The 21,916-nt window shown below is 42.9% G+C and overlaps 1 protein-coding gene across 3 annotated transcripts; it reads right to left on the reverse strand.

The window, feature by feature from the left end:
• Positions 1-1,641: 1,641 nt before the first annotated feature.
• Positions 1,642-21,535, reverse strand: LOC311232082 (N-acyl-aromatic-L-amino acid amidohydrolase (carboxylate-forming) B-like). 3 transcript variants are annotated; one of them, XM_084318771.1, is made up of 8 exons: positions 21,406-21,535; positions 20,973-21,108; positions 11,040-11,266; positions 10,592-10,787; positions 10,210-10,303; positions 8,801-8,908; positions 7,654-7,766; positions 1,642-1,992 (listed from the first exon to the last, which is right to left on the reverse strand). In XM_084318771.1, the coding sequence occupies exons 2-8, from the start codon at positions 21,012-21,014 to the stop codon at positions 1,792-1,794; spliced, it is 981 nt and encodes a 326-aa protein (XP_084174897.1). In that variant the 5' UTR covers positions 21,015-21,108; positions 21,406-21,535; the 3' UTR covers positions 1,642-1,791. The 3 variants fall into 3 exon arrangements, with proteins under 3 accessions (XP_084174897.1, XP_084174896.1, XP_084174895.1); XM_084318770.1 differs by lacking the exon at positions 21,406-21,535 and adding an exon at positions 21,268-21,353; XM_084318769.1 differs by lacking the exon at positions 21,406-21,535 and adding an exon at positions 21,237-21,325.
• Between the last annotated feature and the right edge of the window lie 381 nt (positions 21,536-21,916).

Here is a 21,916-nt window from a genome sequence, read left to right on the forward strand (position 1 = left end):
TCAAACCCTAACAGTCACTCTGTTGGGTGATGTCGTTCACCCTGTACTCTCTACTCTCTCCCTGAGCCCATGACCCAGACAGACCAACAACATCAGCAGAGTTGCAGCACCCCTCATTCTGAAAGCTCACCTCTTCAGAACCGAGGCAGCCTGTGACGCAATCAACTCTGTGACCAACTTTATGAGAATTAAACAGGTGTTTCTGGATCAAATAGGAAAATGATGCCAAGGACGCTGGAACATAGTTATCTGTCTTTAAAGTAGGTCATAGGAAATGTTTGCGAAATACACATTTGAGCAACAATTGAACATTGAACAACTCTCTTTACAGCACATAATCTTATTGTATTTAAATTACAAAAAAAAAATATATATATATATCAGAATTCAGGTCCTGCTGACAGCCTACAGTATGTGTAACGCTTCATCCAAATCGGCCCTGTAGTTTGTGAGATTAGCTGTGGACAGAGAGACTCACATACAGTCTGATTAGCTGTGTATGTCTGTGTGTGAGTCTCTCTGTCCACAGCTAATCTCACAAACTACAGGGCCGATTTGGATGAAGCGTTACACATAGGCTGTCAGCAGGACCTGAATACAGACACACACACACACATACAAATGACACATCTGAAGTGGAAATAATGACACTCCTCACATTAACTTTCCACAATAAGCCTTTTCTGACTGAATTAAAAAAGATCATTGTACTGGACCTTTAACAGCTGTGATTCTCCTAGGCTTCAGGTGGGCTAATAATCCCATTATGCATTGGAGGTACTTTCAATTAATGTCATTAGTTTAGTTAGTCATTAGTCGTTAGCACGACATTAGTCAATTAGTCATTAGCCCAACGAGAAGGCCTACCGGGAGGAGGTTGATGTCCTGGCACTCTGGTGCTAGGATAACAGCCTACTCCTGAACATTGGTAAAACCAAGGAGCTGATCGTGGATTTTAGGAGAACACAGCAGGGGACACACACGCCACTGGATTAATGGGGCTATCGTGGACAGGGTGAGCAGTTTTAAGTACCTGGGAGTCCAGTCCACATCACAGAGGACCTGACATGGACAACACACATAGACACTGTGGTAAAAAAGGCAAAGCAGCGCCTCTATCAATTAGGGAAGTACAGAGTATCGGGGAAGATACTCCACTCCTTCTATTCTGGGGTTGTAGAGAGCATCCTGACTGGGAACATCACTGCCTGGTTTGGAAACTGCATTGCCCAGGACAGGAAGGCTCTACAGAGAGTGGTGCGTTCAGCAGAGCGTACTACGGGTATTGCACTACCACCCCTGCAGGACTTATACAATAGGAGGTGCAAATCCAGAGCCTACAGAATAATGAAGGACCCTCACCACCCCAACAATAGCCTGTTCAAGCTGCTGAGGTCAGGAAAGCGCCTCCGCATACACGCAGCAAGAACAGAGAGACTCAGGCTCAGCTTCTTCCCCCAGGCCATCAGAACATTGAACACTGATCTCTCCACACACAAGCACACATGAACACACACACACATGCACACACACACACTTTCTCTCCCTCTCCAAAAAAACAACAAACAATATTTGGAATCAAAATGTATTTACTGTAAATTAACACAATATAATGTACATTTTTACACATTTATTGCATTTGCCTGTGGAGACTCGCATACAGTAATCCTGAGATGATTGAAAATATTAAATAGAGTTAATACTTGTTACGTGTTTAGACTTAGACGTGCTCATTGGTTGTGTTCTGTTATCTTAGTGTTATAATCATTATTCTGTCTCTTGCTCCTCCTCTTAACAGTCTCTCTTGACACTTATGGGCGGCACAGTTAGAGTGATCTTCCGAGCTAAATGAAAGGCAATTCTCTTCTCATAGTATGCATGCTCATTCACGAAGAAGGGATGGAGAGGTTCTTTTCCCTCATATTTAACCGTCTCCCCGAAGAACGACAAGAACATGGCATCACCCGGATTGAGGAGGCTGAAGTCAGCATCCTGGAGCGGGGGGGGAGAGAAGAGAGAGAGAGAGAGAGAGAGAGAGAGAGAGAGAGAGAGAGATGAAAGCACCAAAATGGTAGCAGAGATTAAAGATATATGGGACTATCAACACAGTAGGTATACAGCTAAAGCGTTCCCAGAACTAGCATGCCATTAGCGGTCAGTTCAGGAAACTCCTGGGCCCTCATTTATCAATGGTGCGTACGCACAGATATGTGTGTAAACTGTGCGTACGATCATTTCTAAGCAAAGTGTGGGAATTTGAACCTGTGCTTGAGATTGCGTATACTGTATCTACGCACAGCTCAGACCGTGCGTACATGGTGCCCAGCGGTAGAATAATAAGACTGCACCATGAGACGGACTTTCATGCATTAGTTTCAACACTGACGTGTTCTCTATGACCCGTAATTCATTGTAGTTCATTGTAAAATAGCGACATTAGTGTAATTATTGTCAAACCCTATAAATAGCATTTGGAATAGGTATTTCCGAATGAATTCAGCCTGGTTCATCGTTTATATTATAGGAATACTTCTCGCGGTGTGCGCTCAGATGTTTACAGAGATATAGGGCTGTCTATTTGCCGAGAGAGAACATACCGCTACCTGAGACACTTTCTCCTTGATTTGTACCGCAATTTGGGACCCAAATTGGAGCGTGGAACAAAACGCAGTGTTGGATGTCGTAATTTCCCCAACTACATACTGTACAATATCCATATATCAATAATAACAGCAGGCCGAGGCCAAGAGAGGATTTTACGCCAGGTTTCCCAACATCATCGGAGCAATAGACTGTACCCGTGTAGCTTTCAAAGCTCCATCAATAAACAAATCCAGTTATGTGAACGGGATTCCACTCGGTCAATGTACAGATAATCTGCGATGCGCATTTTGGCTGATAATGCCGTTGATGGTGGCCAGTCTCTCATTCAGGCCTAATTGTATTTAATTCAATTGTAATGTTATTAGTGGGGTATCTGTAATTAAAACATCACTTAAATGCAGATCGGGATTATCCACTGAAGCCATGACTCTGACCAAAACCACGGTCTCAGGTGCGCACAATAGGCATTGTAGAGCGCAGAGTTGGCCTGCTGAAAGCAGCAATTCAGTCAAGAGGATCAGACAGCAGTTTTACCCTTTACCCCAAGTCTACCCTTGCAAGGTCTTAATCTAACTTGAAAAAACCTCAACGAAAAAAGGCATTTTATTTGCAGTATATGTATGGTATATGGAAAATGCAAGCGAAAAATTGTGGTTACGAGTTTGTATTCTCCATTGGGTTTGTGTGCTTCAGCGACTCGTTCATTTCAGTCATTACAGTGCTTAATGTCGGATCAGCTTGTCATTTATTTCTGTCAATGTGCTGGTTCTGTAGCAGGACTGGGTCAGTCAACATCCTTGGCACCGAAGATAGTCCTCTGTGATCAATCTCGCTCGGTGAAGTTTCTCATAGTTCGCTCGGCTTAGTCCATTATTTCACATCCCATGGGGCGTTACCATATACGTATAATCATGCACGAGCATAGACGGTAAGAATTGGGCCTCATGCATGAAGCGATATAAGAACAGATTTTGTTCTTAACTAGCATTTCCTCTTACTTTGTTCTTACCTGGGATTCAGCAAAGTTTTCTTATTGTTGCTTTTTTCTCAGGCAAGAACAAATTATAAGAGTGGTCGAGAGCACTCTTACCGAAATAAGAAATTCTTACCCAGATGAGAAACATTTTAAAAAGCCTACCATTCATAATAATAATAATAATAATAATAATAATAATAATACATAAGATTTATATAGCGCTTTTCCTAATTCTCAAAGACACTTTACAAAACAAACAATATACAGTTTTAGTAGATAAAATAAAATAATATATATAAAATGGTGAGAGAGGAAGGAGTTCATGGGTTGAAGCAAACCATTGGTCAATTGCCCCCAAATACAGTACCCCCAAATATGACTTTATAAACCCATGCAGAACTTTTCAATAATAATAATTATTATTATAACTTATTGCGTGCGTTCTGCTTCTGAAATTGATTATATATTGCTGTTAGAACAGTTAGATGCTGGCTGCCCAGGCCGTACGCATATAACACATATTTACAACCTCTCCTCTCCTCTCTTCTCTGTATAGATGAAGATGTAGCAGTACTGTCTATCTGTATGTCATGTATGATGAATTGAAAATGGGGGACCCTGATGTAAACAAGACGAAAGTCTTTCTCTGGTCTGCATCCCCTTAACAATTGTGTGTATTGAGCTGTACTGTATTGTACCAATTCTGCAATCTGTTAATAAAATGTTCAATCAATCAATCAAAACTCTGCTCCACACCTAAAGTTCTGAGCGCACTCTGAGTTTTAGCCACGGACATTTCAGAGAGCAATGACATCTCTCAACGGACATTTCAGAGAGAGATGACATCTCTCTCTGAAAGGAGAGAGCATATGGATCGCAAAGCGCTTCCTGTTGAATATATCAGACAGGGATCAAAATGGCGAAACTCAAATGGCGAAACTATATAAGAAAAATAATAAGAGAGTATTGTTGAATGAGGCCCAATGGTATTAAATACCATTGGGCCTCATTCAACAATACTCTCTTAAATTTTATCAACACGGAGTGTGCGTACGACCTGTGCACGCACGGTTGATAAATCCCAATTTTTCTGTGCGTAGAGACATTCTAAATTCTGTGCGTAGGAACGAAAATAGAACACTTTCTACGCATTATTGATAAATGAAGGCCCTGGGGTTTCTACCCAGATAACAACACTAGCTTCTTCCTCATTTGAGATTCAGTTGGAACACACAAACTTCATGCATTACTTGCCACTTAGTGGAAAGAGAGATTGGACCCCTTCTCTTCTCCCTCTACACTAAATCTCTGGGTAACATTATCACGTCTCATGCCGATGATACTCAACTCTTCCTCTCCTTCCCTCCCTCAGATATCCACGTGAGCGGATATCGGCCTGTCTGTCTGACATCTCTGCCTGGATGACGACCAACCACCTCAAACTGAACCTAAGCAAAACAGAATTGTCTCCCCTGACCGACCTTTCCATCAGTCGAGAATTCAACTGTGACCGCGTCCCAGACCGCCAAGAACCTTGGTGTTGTCCTTGACGACCAGTTGAACCTCTCCGCTCCCATCGCAGCGACCAGAACCTGCAGATTCCTCCTGAGCAACGTCAGAAGGATCCGCCCCTTCCTGACAAAAGAAGCCACCCAACTCCTCGTCTAATCAACAGTCATCTCCTGCCTCGACTACTGCAACGCACTGCTTGCTGGCCTTCCGACCACTGCCACCAAGCCTCTTCAACTCATTCAGAACGCAGCATACATCTCAATCTGAAACGGTTAAGCAGCCACTCATCTGGCTCTGCAAATAGATCTAGACGATATGCGTTCTATGCGTACGGCCTGGGCGGCCAGAGCATCTAACTGTTCTAACAGCAATATATAATCCATTTCAGAAGCAGAACACACGCAATAAGTTATAATAATAATAATAATAATAATAATAATAATAATAATAATAATAATAATAATAATAATAATAATAATAATAATAATAATTGAAAAGTTCTGGGACCAATGTTTTTTTTTATTTATCTGGGTAAGAGTTTCTTATATCCGAGGACTTGACATGGACCACACACATTGACAGTGTTGTGAAGAAGGCACGGCAACGCCTCTACTTCCTCAGGTGCCTAAGGAAGTTCCAAGTCAGTCAGAAGATCCTTAAGAACTTCTACTCATGTACAATAGAGAGCATCCTGACTGGCAATATCACCTCCTGGTTTGGGAATAGCACAGCACAAGACCGTAGCAGACTACAGAGAGTGGCCCGTTCAGCCGAGCGCACAATTGGAGGGGGGCTTCCCACTCTCCAGAACATTTACAACAAGCGGTGCATGGGATGCCACATGGGATGCCACATCATCATTAGCTTCGGCTAACGCGAGGATGGTCTTGGCTGACGACCAGGCCTGACCACTATTGGATTGGATAGCAGAGGGACAATAGACTGAACACACCGAAAGATCATCAGAATAGACTTTTCAAGGACAATAACATCTGTTAACATCTGAGCTGAGGCTCCTGTTTATCAAATAAACCACGTTTCTCCTTGTAAGGTATTCCACGTCGTCAAAGTGTCGAATTCTTACGGAGGTGGAGAATTATTATGGTTTGCGGATCGTACTAACGGGGAGAGATAAGGATTATATTCAGCCAGTATCTGAGACGTCAGGACCATTAAAATTACACAACGCAGAGGAATTGGATGGAGAGAGGATAACACAAGAAGACGTGATACTGGCCAGATTGATCAGAATCTAACAGTATGTTGATGCATAAATTGTATGTATAAATATATTGCATTTGAGAGTCCATTGTATGTTTGTGTTGGAATGGACTACGTCCACCTAGTTTCTCTGCGCACCCCACTGCATGAAATAATAATCACACTTACACACACACACACACAAATAACTGTACTTTTGCAAATCCGTTGCTTGCCGTCTCACATTAAAAGAAGCATGTAAATGCAACCACTTTATTTTGCACCTGACCAATACAGATCAGTCTAACCACATACTTCAAATGAAATGTTGAAATGCGCTTGTCCCTGTAGCTGCCGGGGGTGTATGGCAGCAGTAATGTCATGTACCTGTAGATGGGGGTGTATGGCAGCAGTCATGCCCTGTAGCTGGGGGTGTATGGCAGCAGTCATGCCCTGTAGCTGGGGGTGTATGGCAGCAGTCATGCCCTGTAGCTGTAGCTGTATGGCAGCAGTAATGTCTTGTACCTGTAGCTGGGGGTGTATGGCAGCAGTAATGTCATGTACCTGTAGCTGTAGCTGGGGGTGTATGGCAGCAGTAATGTCATGTACCTGTAGCTGTAGCTGGGGGTGTATGGCAGCAGTCATGCCCTGTAGCTGTAGCTGGGGGTGTATGGCAGCAGTAATGTCTTGTACCTGTAGCTGGGGGTGTATGGCAGCAGGAATGCCCTGTAGCTGGGGGTGTATGGCAGCAGGAATGCCCTGTAGCTGGGGGTGTATGGCAGCAGGAATGCCCTGTAGCTGGGGGTGTATGGCAGCAGTAATGTCTTGTACCTGTAGCTGGGGGTGTATGGCAGCAGTAATGTCTTGTACCTGGGGGTGTATGGCAGCAGTAATGTCTTGTACCTGTAGCTGGGGGTGTATGGCAGCAGTAATGTCATGTACCTGTAGCTGGGGGTGTATGGCAGCAGTAATGCCCTGTAGCTGGGGGTGTATGGCAGCAGTAATGCCCTGTACCAGTATGGCAGCAGTAATGTCTTGTACCTGTAGCTGGGGGTGTATGGCAGCAGTAATGTCTTGTACCTGTAGCTGGGGGTGTATGGCAGCAGTAATGCCCTGTACCAGTATGGCAGCAGTAATGTCTTGTACCTGTAGCTGGGGGTGTATGGCAGCAGTAATGTCCTGTAGCTGGGGGTGTATGGCAGCAGTAATGCCCTGTAGCTGGGGGTGTATGGCAGCAGTAATGCCCTGTAGCTGGGGTGTATGGCAGCAGTAATGTCTTGTACCTGTAGCTGGGGGTGTATGGCAGCAGTAATGTCTTGTACCTGTAGATGGGGGTGTATGGCAGCAGTAATGTCTTGTACCTGTAGCTGGGGGTGTATGGCAGCAGTAATGTCATGGGTCTCCGGGTCACGTGGGTAGTCTATAGACTTCACCCAAGTGTACACTTCTAATTCGCCCCCTTCAAAGGTGGTTCCTATAGCAAAGAGACGATAGGGAATAACATAGTAATAAACGTTATTTGTATAGCACCTTTCATACAAGAATTGCAGCTCAAAGTGCTTTACAAAAGAGAAAAAAAATAAAAAATAAAAGACAGGCATAAAATTGGCAGATCAAGAGCAATGCATAACGTACAGACATAAAATAAGTATAAAACAAGCATGAAATAGATAGCAGCAAAATAGACAAAGTCAAGGTAAGGCATAGAGCATTAAATCACATTAATAGGCCACTTTGTTTACGGTTTTCCTTCTATGACAGTAATAAAAGAGTAAAATAGAATAGACAGAGTAAAATAGTGCAATAGGGCAGTGCAATCAAATAGTTAGTCAAATAGAATAGACAGAGTAAAATAATGCAATAATGCAGTGCTCTCATTTACAATACTATAATCACAGTGTTGATGTAATGAGTCTAAGAATCAGTGCATAAGAGTAAAATAGAATTAGCATAGACTTTCAACATGCCGGGCTCTTAATTCAGAAACTTCTGTACTGTCTTTAGTGTTGCATGTATCTTTCAACATGCCGGGTTCTTAATTCAGAAACGTCTGTACTATCTTTATAGTGTTGAATGTATCATAGGTATATTTGATTGATACACACAAGGGTTACCAGTCAATGTTAACTTAAAGGAACACGCCAACATTATGGGAAATGCGCTTACTGTTTTCTCCAGTGTCAGGCAAGAAGATAGTTACCAAATTCCTCTCTGTGCGTTCAGTAGAAAGCTATCCGGCTGCAAACTAGTCTAGCTTAGCACAAATGAATGGAAGCGGATAGCCTAGCTTAAAACTCTGGGAGAGTTTTTTTTTGTGCCAACAGCCAGGCTAGCTGGTCCGTATCCACTTTCATTAATTTGTGCTAAGCTAGGCGGATAGCTTTCTACTGAACGCACAGAGAGGAACTCAGCGTCTATCTCCATTCCTGACTCTGGAGAAGAGGGTAAGCACATTTCCCATAATATTGGCGTGTTCCTTTAAATATTTGGTGGAAGTTGTTGGTGTACCGGAGTTGAAACTCTGGACCCAGGCTAGCGTGTGGTCCACTGACTCCTTCATCAAGTTAAAAACATCAGCCCTGACCACCCCATGGGGTTGGGGTCCAACCTCTATCGCTGTGAAGTGGAGAAAGAATTCAGCAATCAATAGATTTGTTGTTAACACAGAGGCATTCAAACTGAAACAGAACAAGCAGAATTGTTTTGTCATTCTCTCACAAGCATAATCCCCCCCCCCCCATGGCCATGCTGTATGTGGGGGAAATGTCCAAAATCAATTATCACAAAAATAAGAATTAATAATAAATAAAGATTTATTAATAACATTTCCTTCTCCATTTTAGGTTAGGGTGAAGTGTGAGGGCTCCACTGAGGTTAAGGTTAGGCTTTAAACAACATTTTAGATGAAAATTATGACGAGATCCGGAGTTGCTGATTGGCCAACTTCCCCAAATGGGGCGTGGGGAAACAGAGATGCTTCACACACATACATACACACACATATAGTGTCAATCTAAGTCAGTAGCAATATTGTATAAATGTAAGGATATATTAAACTACAAAGCCTTGCACATTATTTACTGCTCACTTATACTTCCTTACATTTCTTCTGGTGTGGAAGTATGGGGGTCAACATTTAAAAATACAGTAAATCCAATAGTCGTACTGCAAAAGCGGGCCATTCGGAACCTTTTCAAGGCTGGTTACTATGAACACACAAATCCATTGTTTATAAAGTCTCATATTATGAAATTTAATGATTTGGTTTACTATAAAAATATGCAAATAATGTACAGAGCTAAAGCAAAGTTACTCCCAGGTGGGGTGCAAAGGTTTTTTTTCAACACATGAAAGAAAATATGATTTGAGAGATATTTGTAAATTTACTGTTCAGAAAGCTAAGAAAGGGATTAAAAGGAGGTGTATTTCTATTATTGGGGTTAACTTGTGGAACAATGCGGATATACAGTTAAGAATGAGTAATTCGATTTTGGTTTGTAAAGCAATTTTTGAAAAATACAAGGGTGAATAACACTTTTGTTTGCTTTTTTTCTTTTTTCTTTTAGAATACTGTTTTGGAATCTACATTTTTGTATTTTTTATTTTATTTTTTTTTAATGCTAAATTTTGAAAAACTACAAGGGTGAAAAACACTGTTTTGCTTGCCTTTTTTCTTTTCTTTATAATACTGTTTTGGAGTAAAAAAAATATTTTTTTGGTAAGAATATAGGACAGGCACATATAAGCACTATGCTTCAGTCTGTACCTTTTTCAGTCACTGTAAATAATCAAATATTGATAAATGATTATGTATATTGTACTTTTTTTTTGATGACTGAAAAAAAAAAACTACTACTACTACTACTACTACACTTTATTAAACCTTCCTACTTCTATCTTCTACTGCAAACACTTACAGAAACCATGCTTGCCCACTGACTCTTGGGAGTAGGCTTCAGCCGACGGTATATCCAGCAGGATGACCCTCACGGGCGCTGAATCAATCTTGCTCTGAGAACACAATGTATACTTCAAATTAATTTAGTTCGAATCAATTACATTTAAAAGTAAATCATCCAAGGTTTCCCTTTTATTTAAGCAATCTGCCCCCTAATGTTGGCGTGTTCCTTTAAAAGAGGACCGTAGGACAGCAGTGGTGAAGGTGCTTTTTGGTAGAGGTAGTTCTACATACATAAGAATGAAAGGAACAAAGGCATTCAACTTTTAATGAACTTTTCATTACTTTTAAAAGTTATATAGGCCCCTCCCCTGGATCTCTCTGTCTGACAAGGTTCTCACCTGGAGATATCTATAGAGCTGCAGGCAGATCCAGTCAGTGGAACATGGGGAAATCAGGGTGAGGCCCATGTTGGCAGTGGTGTTGTGGAGATCACACACCAGATCCATGGCATCTTGGCTGCCTTTAGGCCCCAGCAGAGTGTTCAGCTCCTGGGCTCTCCTCACCTCATAGGGCGTGTCATCTGTCACGGGAGCGCTGGAGGAAAGGCGTGAGATTATGTTTATCCTTTACTTTGTGAAGTGAGGTTTTAATATTTATCATTTAGCACAATGAAATGTTAAGGAGCAGATCCCTCAGCTAAAAGCATAATGGGCGGGCCTGTCTATTTTGAGGTCCTTGGCATGAGAAGATTTATTCTAGTTGACACCACTTGTGTTGTTGGGTGTTTGATTTCTGCTCACCTGCAGAGTGTCTGTGAAACGACGATTGAGGTCTGTTTCTGCTCACCTGAGGAGTGCGTCCGTGAAACAACGATTGAGGTCTGTTTCCGTGTATCTCGTGCAAGCCGCCACGGCCCGGGGGTTGGATATGACTGTGGTAACAGAGGCCAATCCTACTCTCTTCATCTTCTGTTTCTGCATCTCCCTCACAATGTACACTCCTGACAACTCATTCCCATGGGTACCGCCACAAATGGCAAGGCGGGTCAAGGCCGGTACAGAGACAGGCTCCATCTGTTGGCAAGAAGGGGGAAATAAAATCTCATTATTGAATGAATTATGTCAATCAAGTCCAATCTACTCAAGTCATCGGTGTAGTTTTATATAGGGACGCTAGGGATTAATACTGTATATATGTGGCGGGTGGCATCGATGAGAAAGGAGGATGGGCCTCAATGAGCCAGGTTCCGTTATATAGGGCTACCTGCGGGAGGAACGTGAGGTGAACTGTTTGTTCTGGCCGGTGCAGTGAGGAAGGTGCACACACCTCACTCCATTCGTGGTACAGGAACGAGCATTATACACTACGGTAGGCAGTGGTAGCATCTATGGTTTATGGATAGCGGTTTTTATTATTATTTGCTTTGGAATATGTGTGACATGGAGATGGAGTGTTTATGTTCCAGATCACTTGCCTGGTTCCCAGCGGGATGGTAGGATAGGACCACCGACGTACCAGGTATTTTAATGTAGCACCTTGTTTTGGCATGCAATGTTGTCTAATAATTATGTGTGTTATTGTTTTAATAATAAAGTGTTTTTAATAGTGTTGTGTTTGTTTCCCGGCAGAGCACCAGTGGTCCAGCTGCTCTTGCTGTGAAACACGTTTTGGTTGATTGTTTTAGTTATATTTATGTCTAGACCGCCCGGGCCAGTGGGCCGGTAAACGGGCAAAAATAATTGGGTGTTGCCCTTCAGGCGGATTAGTTTTCTTTCTCTACGTTTGTGTTTATTTGTGTGTCCGTTCCCCCCCCCCCCCCCCCCCCCCCCCCCCCACCATAACGCCAACCCATGTACAAGGTACCTCACTCAGGCACAGATACGGACAGGCTTAGTGTGCCATATTATATGGATGCAGTGGTTATACACACGTGTGCCAATGTTTGATGAGTTGAATCACTGAGTGTTATTATGATATGCTTTTACTTCATTGTGAGAAGTTTGATGTATGTTTGATATCTCTTTTCTTCATTTTGTGAAGTGGCACTACCTATGTTTAATATCGTTCTCCTTCCTTGTGTGGAGTGTCAACAGGTTGCCGTGAATCAAACCCTGCCCGGTCAACCCTGATTGGGGTTCCTAACATGAGGTCGATATGGGCTTAAAGTATTGTTGTCCACCAGTTTTAGGAAATAAATACTATTGTTAATTTAACCTACACTCTCACTGTCTTTCTTAAAGCTAGGAACTTAGCGGGTGTAACATATAACTTACTGAGGCTTTTTTATATCGTCTATACATGACATACTATAGTACATGACAATGCACTTTACTGCTCCTTTGCACTCTGGTTAGACACCAACTACATTCCATGCACTCTGCACTTGTACCTCGTGCAATGACAATACAGTTAAACGGAGCGTCTCAGCCCAGGGACTGCAGTTGGAAATGAGCTGACTGGCAGGCATTTACAGGAATGTTGGATCAATGTGCATAGTCTCTCTCGGTGGAAAAAAGATGGCGGCGTAGAGGAAGGACATAGTGGAACGGGCTCCTACACAAAAATCCTGAAAAAACCTGATGTGTCGAACATACTCCGCCTAACTTAAGTTTATGTCAACCCACGCTTATTAAGCACATAACCAACAAAGAAATGCCACTCAAAAGGACCGAACCGAGCAGGAAGACGGTGACATCGCCCAGCGTTAGCAATAGTGCTAGCGTGAGACCGCAAGGAGCAAACTCACCGGCTAATGGGGGAGCTAATGCAGCTAACGTCGAAGCTAACGATGAAACACCGCCGATATGGTTTACTGGGGAACTGGAGAAAGTATTCGACAGAATTCAAGCCATGATGGAACTTAAGATGAACTCTCTAAGCATCTCGGTGGAAAGACTTATCAATGACAACCAGGCACTGGGGCAACGTGTTAAGGAAATGGAAGGAGTGCAAACTAGATAGCCTCGACTACCTACACCAAGACCTCAGCGATCATAGGAAAGACACAGAGGAGGAGATCTGCGGTCTGAGGGAAAAGCTGGACGACTTGGAAAACAGAGGGAGAAGAAAGAATCTGCGACTGGTGGGATTCCCAGAAGGTGTGGAGGGGAAAAGCTCTATCGATTTCCTACAGGAATGGCTCCCCAAAATACTGGAGCTGGACACCGGGCAAACCATTGAGATAGAGCGGGCTCACCGTACGCTCCAACGCCGTCCCGAAGAAGGCAGCCTCCCCCGAGCCATAGTGATCCAGCTACTCCGTTTCACCGATGTGACGAGAATCCTGGACGCGGCGTGGAAAAAGAAATCACTGGCATACGGTAATTCTACTATCAAGATCTTCAAGGATATGTCCACGGCCCTCTACAAGAAGAGAAAAGCCTTCATGCCGTTGAAGAAGAAGCTACACGAGAACAACTTATCCTTCAAGCTGCTCCATCCATGGTTTGTCCAGTCCTTCTACTCAGGAGCTGTAGAGAGCATCCTGACCGGAAACATCACTGCCTGGTATGGAAACAGCACGGCACAGGACAAGAAGGCCCTACAGAGAGTGGTGCGCTCAGCCGAGCGTACCACGGGTATTGCACTACCCCCCCTGCAGGTTCTATACAACAAGAGGTGCAAATCCAGAGCCTGCAGGATAATGAAAGACCCTCACCACCCCAATAACAGCCTGTTTCAGCTGCTGAGGTCAGGCAGACGCCTGCGAACCCCAGCTACTAGGACAGAGCGGCTTAGGCTCAGCTTCTTCCCCCAGGCCATCAGAGCCATGAACAATGAACATTGAGTGCTCAGAACATTGAACTGTCCACACACAAGCACACATGAACACACACACGACACGCACACTGTGCACGCTCACACACGAGCAGCCACTTAACACTTTAACATGAGCGGGCACACACTCATGTCGCACACACGCACACTTATGGCCAAAGGAAAGGACACTTTAAATTAGAATAACAGGAACAGTGTATTGCACTACCAAAGCTAACTAGCATGTCCCACATGCTCTGTAAATAACTATGTACAGATACCGAGATGTCACTCCATGTTACCTGCTACCTGTTACTGCACAATGTTGTTTCCTTCTTATGATTCTATTATATGTACCACTGTATTGCACATCGTTGCGGGCAAGACCACCCGCATTTCATTGTATACCTGTATGCCGTGACAATTAAAACTCTTGACTTGACTTGACTTGACTTGATCCCACTAACCTGAGCGTGGAGCTACCGGAGGGCAGACGCACTTTTACCTCTCCGGGGTCGGCAGAGACGTATCTGAGTAAGCACCACCCGGCTATGCTGAAGTGATCCAGCGGTCGTCACTCGACCAGAAAGGAGCGGTAAATAAAGACACATACCAGGCAATAAGCCTCATACTCTAATTACTTTTTGAAATGTTAACCGCCGGGTAATACGTGTCGTTATTGGCGACACTGGACTTGAGAAGTTGTTAAGCCTCACCGGACCTTTTGTTGTGAGTTCATATTACTAAGTTTAATTTCAAGATGGTTATGTGCTAATGGGTATATGTAGGTGTACATGTTTATTCATACATGTGTGCACATTACATTTATGCATTTTAAGCGTTGATATTACCCCTGGAAAAAAAAGGATATAAAAAAAAGAAGGGTGTATATATATATACATGTTTTGAAACGCTTAAAGGAGATGTTCGTACCCACACCTTTAATTACTTAACCTAAACCTGGTAGGGAGCCCGGCTCCGCTTGGTAGGATAGGGTATGGTACTACGCAAGATTACGGGAGGATATATAGGCCAGGGTATTTTTTTTATGGGAAGGGGGGGTATTAAGGGGAAAAGGGAGGGGTTCAGACAGGACTGTTTTTGTGAATTGGTTTATAATGTTTACACATCTAGGTATTGTATACCATGTTTTCAGGTATCCCAGTGTCCTACTAACCAGCTATACCAACCACATGGGTGAATGACATACTCGTTTCTGAGTTGGAATATTAATGGTCTTAACCGGCAAGTTAAACGCCGTAAAGTTCTTAGCTTCATCAGAAGACATCAAATAGACGTGGCATTCCTGCAAGAGTCTCACTTGGATGACGCAGAGCACAGTAAACTGGGGAAACAATGGCAAGGGCAAATATTTTTCTCCTCATTTACATCTTCAGCAAGGGGGGTGGCTATTCTGGTAAGAAGAGGGATCCCCTTCCAACCGAACCTAGTTGAAAAGGATAAAGGGGGAAGATATATTTTAGTCAGGGGATATATGGGAGACCAACTGGTCACTATGCTGAATGTATATGGTCCGAACCACGATGACCCTAACTTCTATGTGAACCTTTTTCTTAAAGTGACATGCACCCCTTCAGAACTTATAATTGGTGGTGACTTTAACCTGGTATTAGACCCTGCTATGGACAGATCCTCCCCTACCCCTAAACCTTTGACCTCAGCGGCCAAGGCTCTTAAAAAAGAACTTATGGATCTTAATTTGTTGGATACATGGCGGGAGGGGCATGCATCTCAAAGGGAATACAGCTTCTACTCACACATGCACAACAGCTACTCTAGGATTGATACGTTCTTTATACATACAGCAAAACTCCATCTTGTTTCGTCCTGCGAATACTTAGCCATGACACACTCAGACCACGCCCCCCTTTTGATTAAAATAGCCTTAAGCGACTCTCACACAAACTCCAAACGCTGGAGGTTTCCTAATTTTCTAAATAACGATGAGGATTTTGTCAAATTAATTAACGAACAGTTGGACTGGTATTTATTGATTAATAGGGGCTCTGCCTCACCAGCTATAGTCTGGGAGACCCTTAAAGCTTACATAAGAGGCTCCATTATTAGTTACTCTTCCTGGAAAAAGAAACAATATCAAACCAAATTACGCTCACTAGAGTCTGATATAAAAGCGCTTGAAAATCAACACTCCCTATTACAATCACAGACCTTATTGATCAGATAACGGCAAAAAAGGCAGAATATAACACGATCACCTCGCGAGAGGTAGAAAACGCTATGTCAAGGTTGAAACATCGCTACTATGAGCAGGGTGACAAGGCAGGGAAACTACTAGCGTGGCAAATTAGAAGGGAGGATGCCGCTAGGTGTATACCGGCCATTAGGGTAAGCGACAAAGGGGAGTTGACCCGGAATCCACTGCTCATAAATCGGGCCTTCTCAGACTTCTACAAGTCTCTCTACTCCTCGCAGGGGGAGAAGAGACAGGAGATGTGTGAGTTCTTGGACAACCTAGATATACCTACGATAACAAAAGGCACAAGGGGGGTCCTCGACGAGGCGATAACTAAGCAAGAAATACTAGATGCCTTATCAAAACTGACGCCAGGGAAAGCTCCAGGGCCGGACGGCTTCTCTATAGACTTCTACAAGGCATTTATTAGCAAATTGATAGACCCTCTCCTAGAAATGTTCAACTACTCCATTGAGAATGACCAACTACCTGATACCCTTGAGCAAGCTCTTATTATAGTCCTGCCAAAACCAGGGAAGGACCCTACCTTATGCGGGTCGTACAGACCAATTTCGATCCTTTCCAACGAATATAAATTTTTTACTAAAATCATAGCCACTCGACTTGAGAGAGTAACCTCCTCACTTATTAATACGGACCAGACCGGTTTCATACAAAATCGCTCATTAATAGACAACGTGAGAAGATTTCTTAACTTGACGCACTGTGCCAAATCCATAGAAGACCCAGTCATAGCGATCTCGTTGGACGCGGAGAAGGCATTTGACCGAGTAGAGTGGCACTTTCTCTTCGCTGTTCTACAAAAAATGAACTTTGGGCCAAATATGCTAAGAATGATCCATATGCTGTACCTTAACCCTACAGCCAGGATACAGACCAACTCAGAGATTTCACCTTCTTTCCCTCTAAGGCGCGGTACTAGGCAGGGTTGCCCTCTTTCCCCGACACTTTTTGCACTGGTAATCAAACCCCTGGCTATAGCAATAAGGTCACATAAAGCTATTGGTGGGATCAAGGTGGGTCCTGAGAGCCATGTCATCTCTTTATATCTCCTGTTTCTAACCAATCTTGACTCATCCATGCCTGCCCTTATGGAAATACTGTCAAAGTATAATGTAATCTCAGGCTACAAGATTAATGCACAAAAAAGCGTGGCCATGCCACTTAACTCACTAGCCGAAAAAATGCCAAGGTCCAATTTCCCCTTCCAGTGGAACTCACAATTTTTAACATATTTGGGTCTAAAAATCCTGAACCAAATAGATACAATTTTCTTACTAAATCATGACCCACTACTTAAAAAGGTGGAGAAGGACCTAGATTGATGGATGCAGCTGCCTCTCTTGCTAATCGGACGTGTGAACTGCATTAAGATGAACATCCTACCTAAATTTCTCTATCTTTTTCAAACCCTCCCTATATCTATACATAAGAACTTCTTCAAGAAATTACAAAGGATAATATCTGCATTCATATGGAGAAGGAAGGTCCCTAGAATTAAAATTAAAACCCTATATAATTCCCCCCAGTGTGGTGGACTGAAACTCCCGGACTTCCAACGCTATTACTGGGCTGCACAGACAAGGGCTCTGTGGATTTGGCAGAATGAGTCGAGTAATTCCCCTGCCTGGAGACAAATAGAACAATGCCATACGATGGACGTACCGCTGGCCGGAATTCCTTTTATCAGGAAGTACCACACCCTGAAGAATAGTTCAGATAACCCATTTATTAAACACACAGCAAGAACATGGTTTGAGATTCAGACACATCTTGGTAGCTTTATTGCATTTCACAGGAAGACTCCCTTCCACAACAATCCAGCTTTGCCAGAATCACTTAGAGATGGCATCACCAAGAAGTGGTACACTCAGGGAATTAAAACTTTTGGGGACCTATATGATAATAACATACTTATGTCCTTTGAACAGTTACGTGCCGCCTTCCACCTTCCAACTACTAATTTCTTCAAATACCTACAGGTCAGACACTTCAATTAGGTACAGGTCAGGGAGGAAACTCCACTCTTCCAAAACACCTCCTCATAGATGATATTCTAAAAGGAGTTATTCACACTAGACTAGAGGCATCCTATCATTAACATATGATAGAATCCTGACCAGTACAGAAATTATACCCCTAAATGCCAAGAACAAATGGGAGCGGGACCTGGACTGTACCTTTGATGAAGATGAATGGGAATCACTATGTGAGTCTGCACTATCTTTTTCATATAACACTCGACATAAACTTATGCAATTTAACATTCTCCATAGAACCTATTTTACACCGGAAAGACTTCACAGGATGAATGAGGCTATCTCTGACCTTTGCCCTAGGTGCTCAACGGAAACAGGTAGCCTGCTCCACATGTTCTGTGAATGTAACAAACTGAGACCTTACTGGGGCTCAATTTGGGAGATTCTCGAAGAGGTCACAGGGTTTGAGATCCCATGTACACCTAAATTAGCATTATTAGGAGACATGTCTGACATTTCTCCAGATAAGAGAGGCAAGGTGCGGATCATTAAATTGGCCATGATTGCAGGGAACAAGTGTATTGCCATGCTGTGGAAAAGTGCTGAATCCCCCCCCATGTCTATGTGGCTTAGTGAAATCTCTTCGTACATGGCATCAGAGAAAATAATGTTCAATCTTAAGAAAAAACCACGTCTCTTTGATAAATGCTGGGCTGGGTTTAGGCAATACTTAGAACAGATTACATAGTAGGTTGACGATGTAGGCTATTATTGAAGCTCCCTTTTGTCTTTCTGAAGGGTATTAGGTATATATTGCAATGAATGATACTGTAAATGTTATTAGATACTCTTTGAAGAGAAAAGATGTAATGGTCGATTTTTATCTGTTTGGTGTAGAGGTATGGGCACCTGTTAGACGGGTGTAACTGGGTTTACAAAACTCTCAAAATGTGTAAAAAAAGAAAAAACTGAATGTGTTGAGGTCCTAGTCTGGGGGAGGGGAGGGGAGGGGGGGTCTGGCCGAGTTTTTTTGTTTTGTTTTTGTTTATATATATATATATATATATATTTTTTTTTTTTTTATTATTTTCTTTAAGGGGGGGGGGGGGGGTTAATTTGCATAAATTTTTCTGTAACTCGGGGAGGGGGGGCAGTTGGCAGCATTTCCTTTTGTATGGTTGTTGAACTGTTGAACTGATGCTGTAAAACTGAAGAAAAAAAAGAAAATACCAATAAACATATTGTTTAAAAAAATTTGCATAGTCTCTGCAAATAAATAAATAAATACTAATAAAATACTAGTCATTCATTGTTACACATCTAAATATTAACATTCCAGCAAGGATAGTTTTTGTTGAACCAAGCAAGTCAAATTGTTATGGATTACCTCACAAGAAGCTCCTTGTCCCCCCTATTATTCATCGCTGTGTATACCCTTGTGTTGACCCTGCTGCAAGTCTTATAACAGCCAGTCGTCATAGTCTATGTGTAACTAGGATGACCAGACGACAGTGTTACTGATCTACGGTCAGGTTACAGATCTGTGTTCTGTTCGGGGGTGATTCTAAGCGCAGGATAATAATTCACAGAACCTCGTGATCACAACACAAACAATGCAAACGTGCACGTGGCGGTGGCGAGTGAGAGGACACTGAAGTGTGGTATGGTGAAATACTCGTACTACACCTATAGAATAATCACTATAATAAATAAATTAAAACATTTGTAATGCTACAATCACTGCAATTGTATCATATTAGCCAACTACCAAACAGAGCTTCTAATGAATGAGAAGTATAGGTGGCAAACCTACTAATGTTAAATGGTGCATTTATATAGCGCTTTTATCCAAAGCGCTTTACAATTTGTTCCTCACATTTGACCCATTCACTCACATATTCACACACCGACGTCGGAGGCAACCATGCAAGGTGCCAACCTGCTCATCGGGAGCAGTTAGGGGTTAAGTGTTTGTTTGATTGATTGATTGATTGATTGAAAATGTTATTAACAGATTGCAGAATGGGTACAATACAGTACAGCTCAATACACACAATTGTTAAGGGGATGCAGACCAGAGAAAGACTTTCGTCTTGTTTACATCAGGGTCCCCCATTTTCAATTCATCATAAATTGCTCAACCTCAATAAATTGGGAACCTTCTGATTACCAGACGACTGCTCTACCTCCCGACCCACTGTTGCCTCATAATGGTGTCATATTCACATTCCACCAATCAGCAGTGCAAGAAGTATCACTGCAGCAAGTGTTCAGAGTAGAAACTTGCTTGGCTATTTAGGCCTACAGTAGATGTTCAAAACTTTAAACTATGGCACACATTTCATGCACACACATGATATGCAGATAGGAATGAGACAGACGAATGAATGAATGAACGAATGAATGAATGAATGAACGAATGAATGAATGAATGAATGAATGAATGAATGAATGAATGAATGAATGAATGAATGAAAACTTTATTTAACAGATTGCAGAATGGGTACAATACAGTACGGCTCAATACACACAATTGTTAAGGGGATGCAGACCAGAGAAAGACTTTTGTCTTGTTTACATCACGGTCCCTGAAAGATCCAGAAAGGGTCAAAGTCAAAAACCAGACCATATGAAACAGCTGGAATAATAATTGTGCACAGTCAGTCGAGCTCTCTGCATCTGGCCGGTGGCCCACGCTGTTCTCTCACGTGTGAAGAAGCCACTTCCACTATCGTACAATGTACATGAACGAGTGCCAGAGCTTATAACGCGGTTATATAAACAAGCCAGGGGGGCGAGATCCCTTACCTTTCTCCGAGGTACAAGTTCTGCGTCCTTTTCACCCGGCATTTACTGACCCTGCTGTCACACAACATTCAGCGACCTTTCCAGATTGTAATCATCTGAACAGTGAACACTGGCTGCACGAGCAGAGCTTCCCGACCTGCGAACACAAACAAAAGCAGGAGCCAGTTGTCAGACGCGGAGCCACCGAGACAGCTCACATTGAAAGTGACACAAGTCATAATCAAACACACAAACACCCACACAAACATGCGCACACACACTCACACAGATACCCGAGGACCACACCCTCACATACGGATTATTCTGGTGCAAATCCAGCCACAGATTTGTCTGCCTTTCTTTTTAGTTTTCCTTCCCCCTTCACTCCCCCCTGGTGCCTCCTCCTCCATATTTATTTATTTCCGATCAAATTTCAACCCGTTAGGAGACTTACACCAGCAGTAAGACGCATGCTGAATCACTCTCCTAAGAGAGAGAGAGAGAGAGAGGGGAGGGAGAGAGAGAGAACGTGCTGACTCATCATTTTATATGTCTCTCACAGCAGTTAGCTACACTTGGAAAACAATATCAGCTTTGTGAAAGCACCCAAAAGAAAGCTATGCAGCGAGTGCACTATACACACTTAGCCTCTTTGAATACCACAAGTGGAGCTAGAGGGTCTGCTTGGCTTTCTTTTTGGCTTTCATGATTCAAAATGAGATAAATACCTTAAATGACAAGTTAATTTCTTATGTTCTTCCAATAGATGTCTGTCATTCGCTTTTCACTGCTACATAAGCCCCCCCCTCTCTCTCTCTCTCTCTCTCTCTCTCTCTCTCTCTCTCTCTCTCTCTCTCTCTCTCTCTCTCTCTCTCTCTCTCTCTCTCTCTCTCTCTCTCTCTCTCTCTCTCTCTCTCTCTCTCTCTCTCTCTCTCTCTCTCTCTCTCTCTCTCTCCTTCCAGGAT

This window comes from Notolepis coatsorum (genome assembly GCF_963971535.1).
Source record: "Notolepis coatsorum genome assembly, chromosome: 7".
In the NCBI taxonomy this organism is placed as follows: Eukaryota; Metazoa; Chordata; class Actinopteri; order Aulopiformes; family Paralepididae; genus Notolepis; species Notolepis coatsorum.

What these genes read in the sequence shown, in the direction of transcription:
- LOC311232082 (XM_084318771.1), bottom strand. Translation starts at nt 21,014, where the DNA reads ATGCCGGGTGAAAAGGACGCAGAACTTGTACCTCGGAGAAAG. An exon ending in AGCTCTATAGATATCTCCAG is followed by an intron (nt 10,304 to 10,591) that starts GTGAGAACCTTG and finishes TTGTGTTCTCAG; the next exon opens with AGCAAGATTGATTCAGCGCC. An exon ending in AGTGGGCAAGCATGGTTTCT is followed by an intron (nt 8,909 to 10,209) that starts GTAAGTGTTTGC and finishes TCCACTTCACAG; the next exon opens with CGATAGAGGTTGGACCCCAA.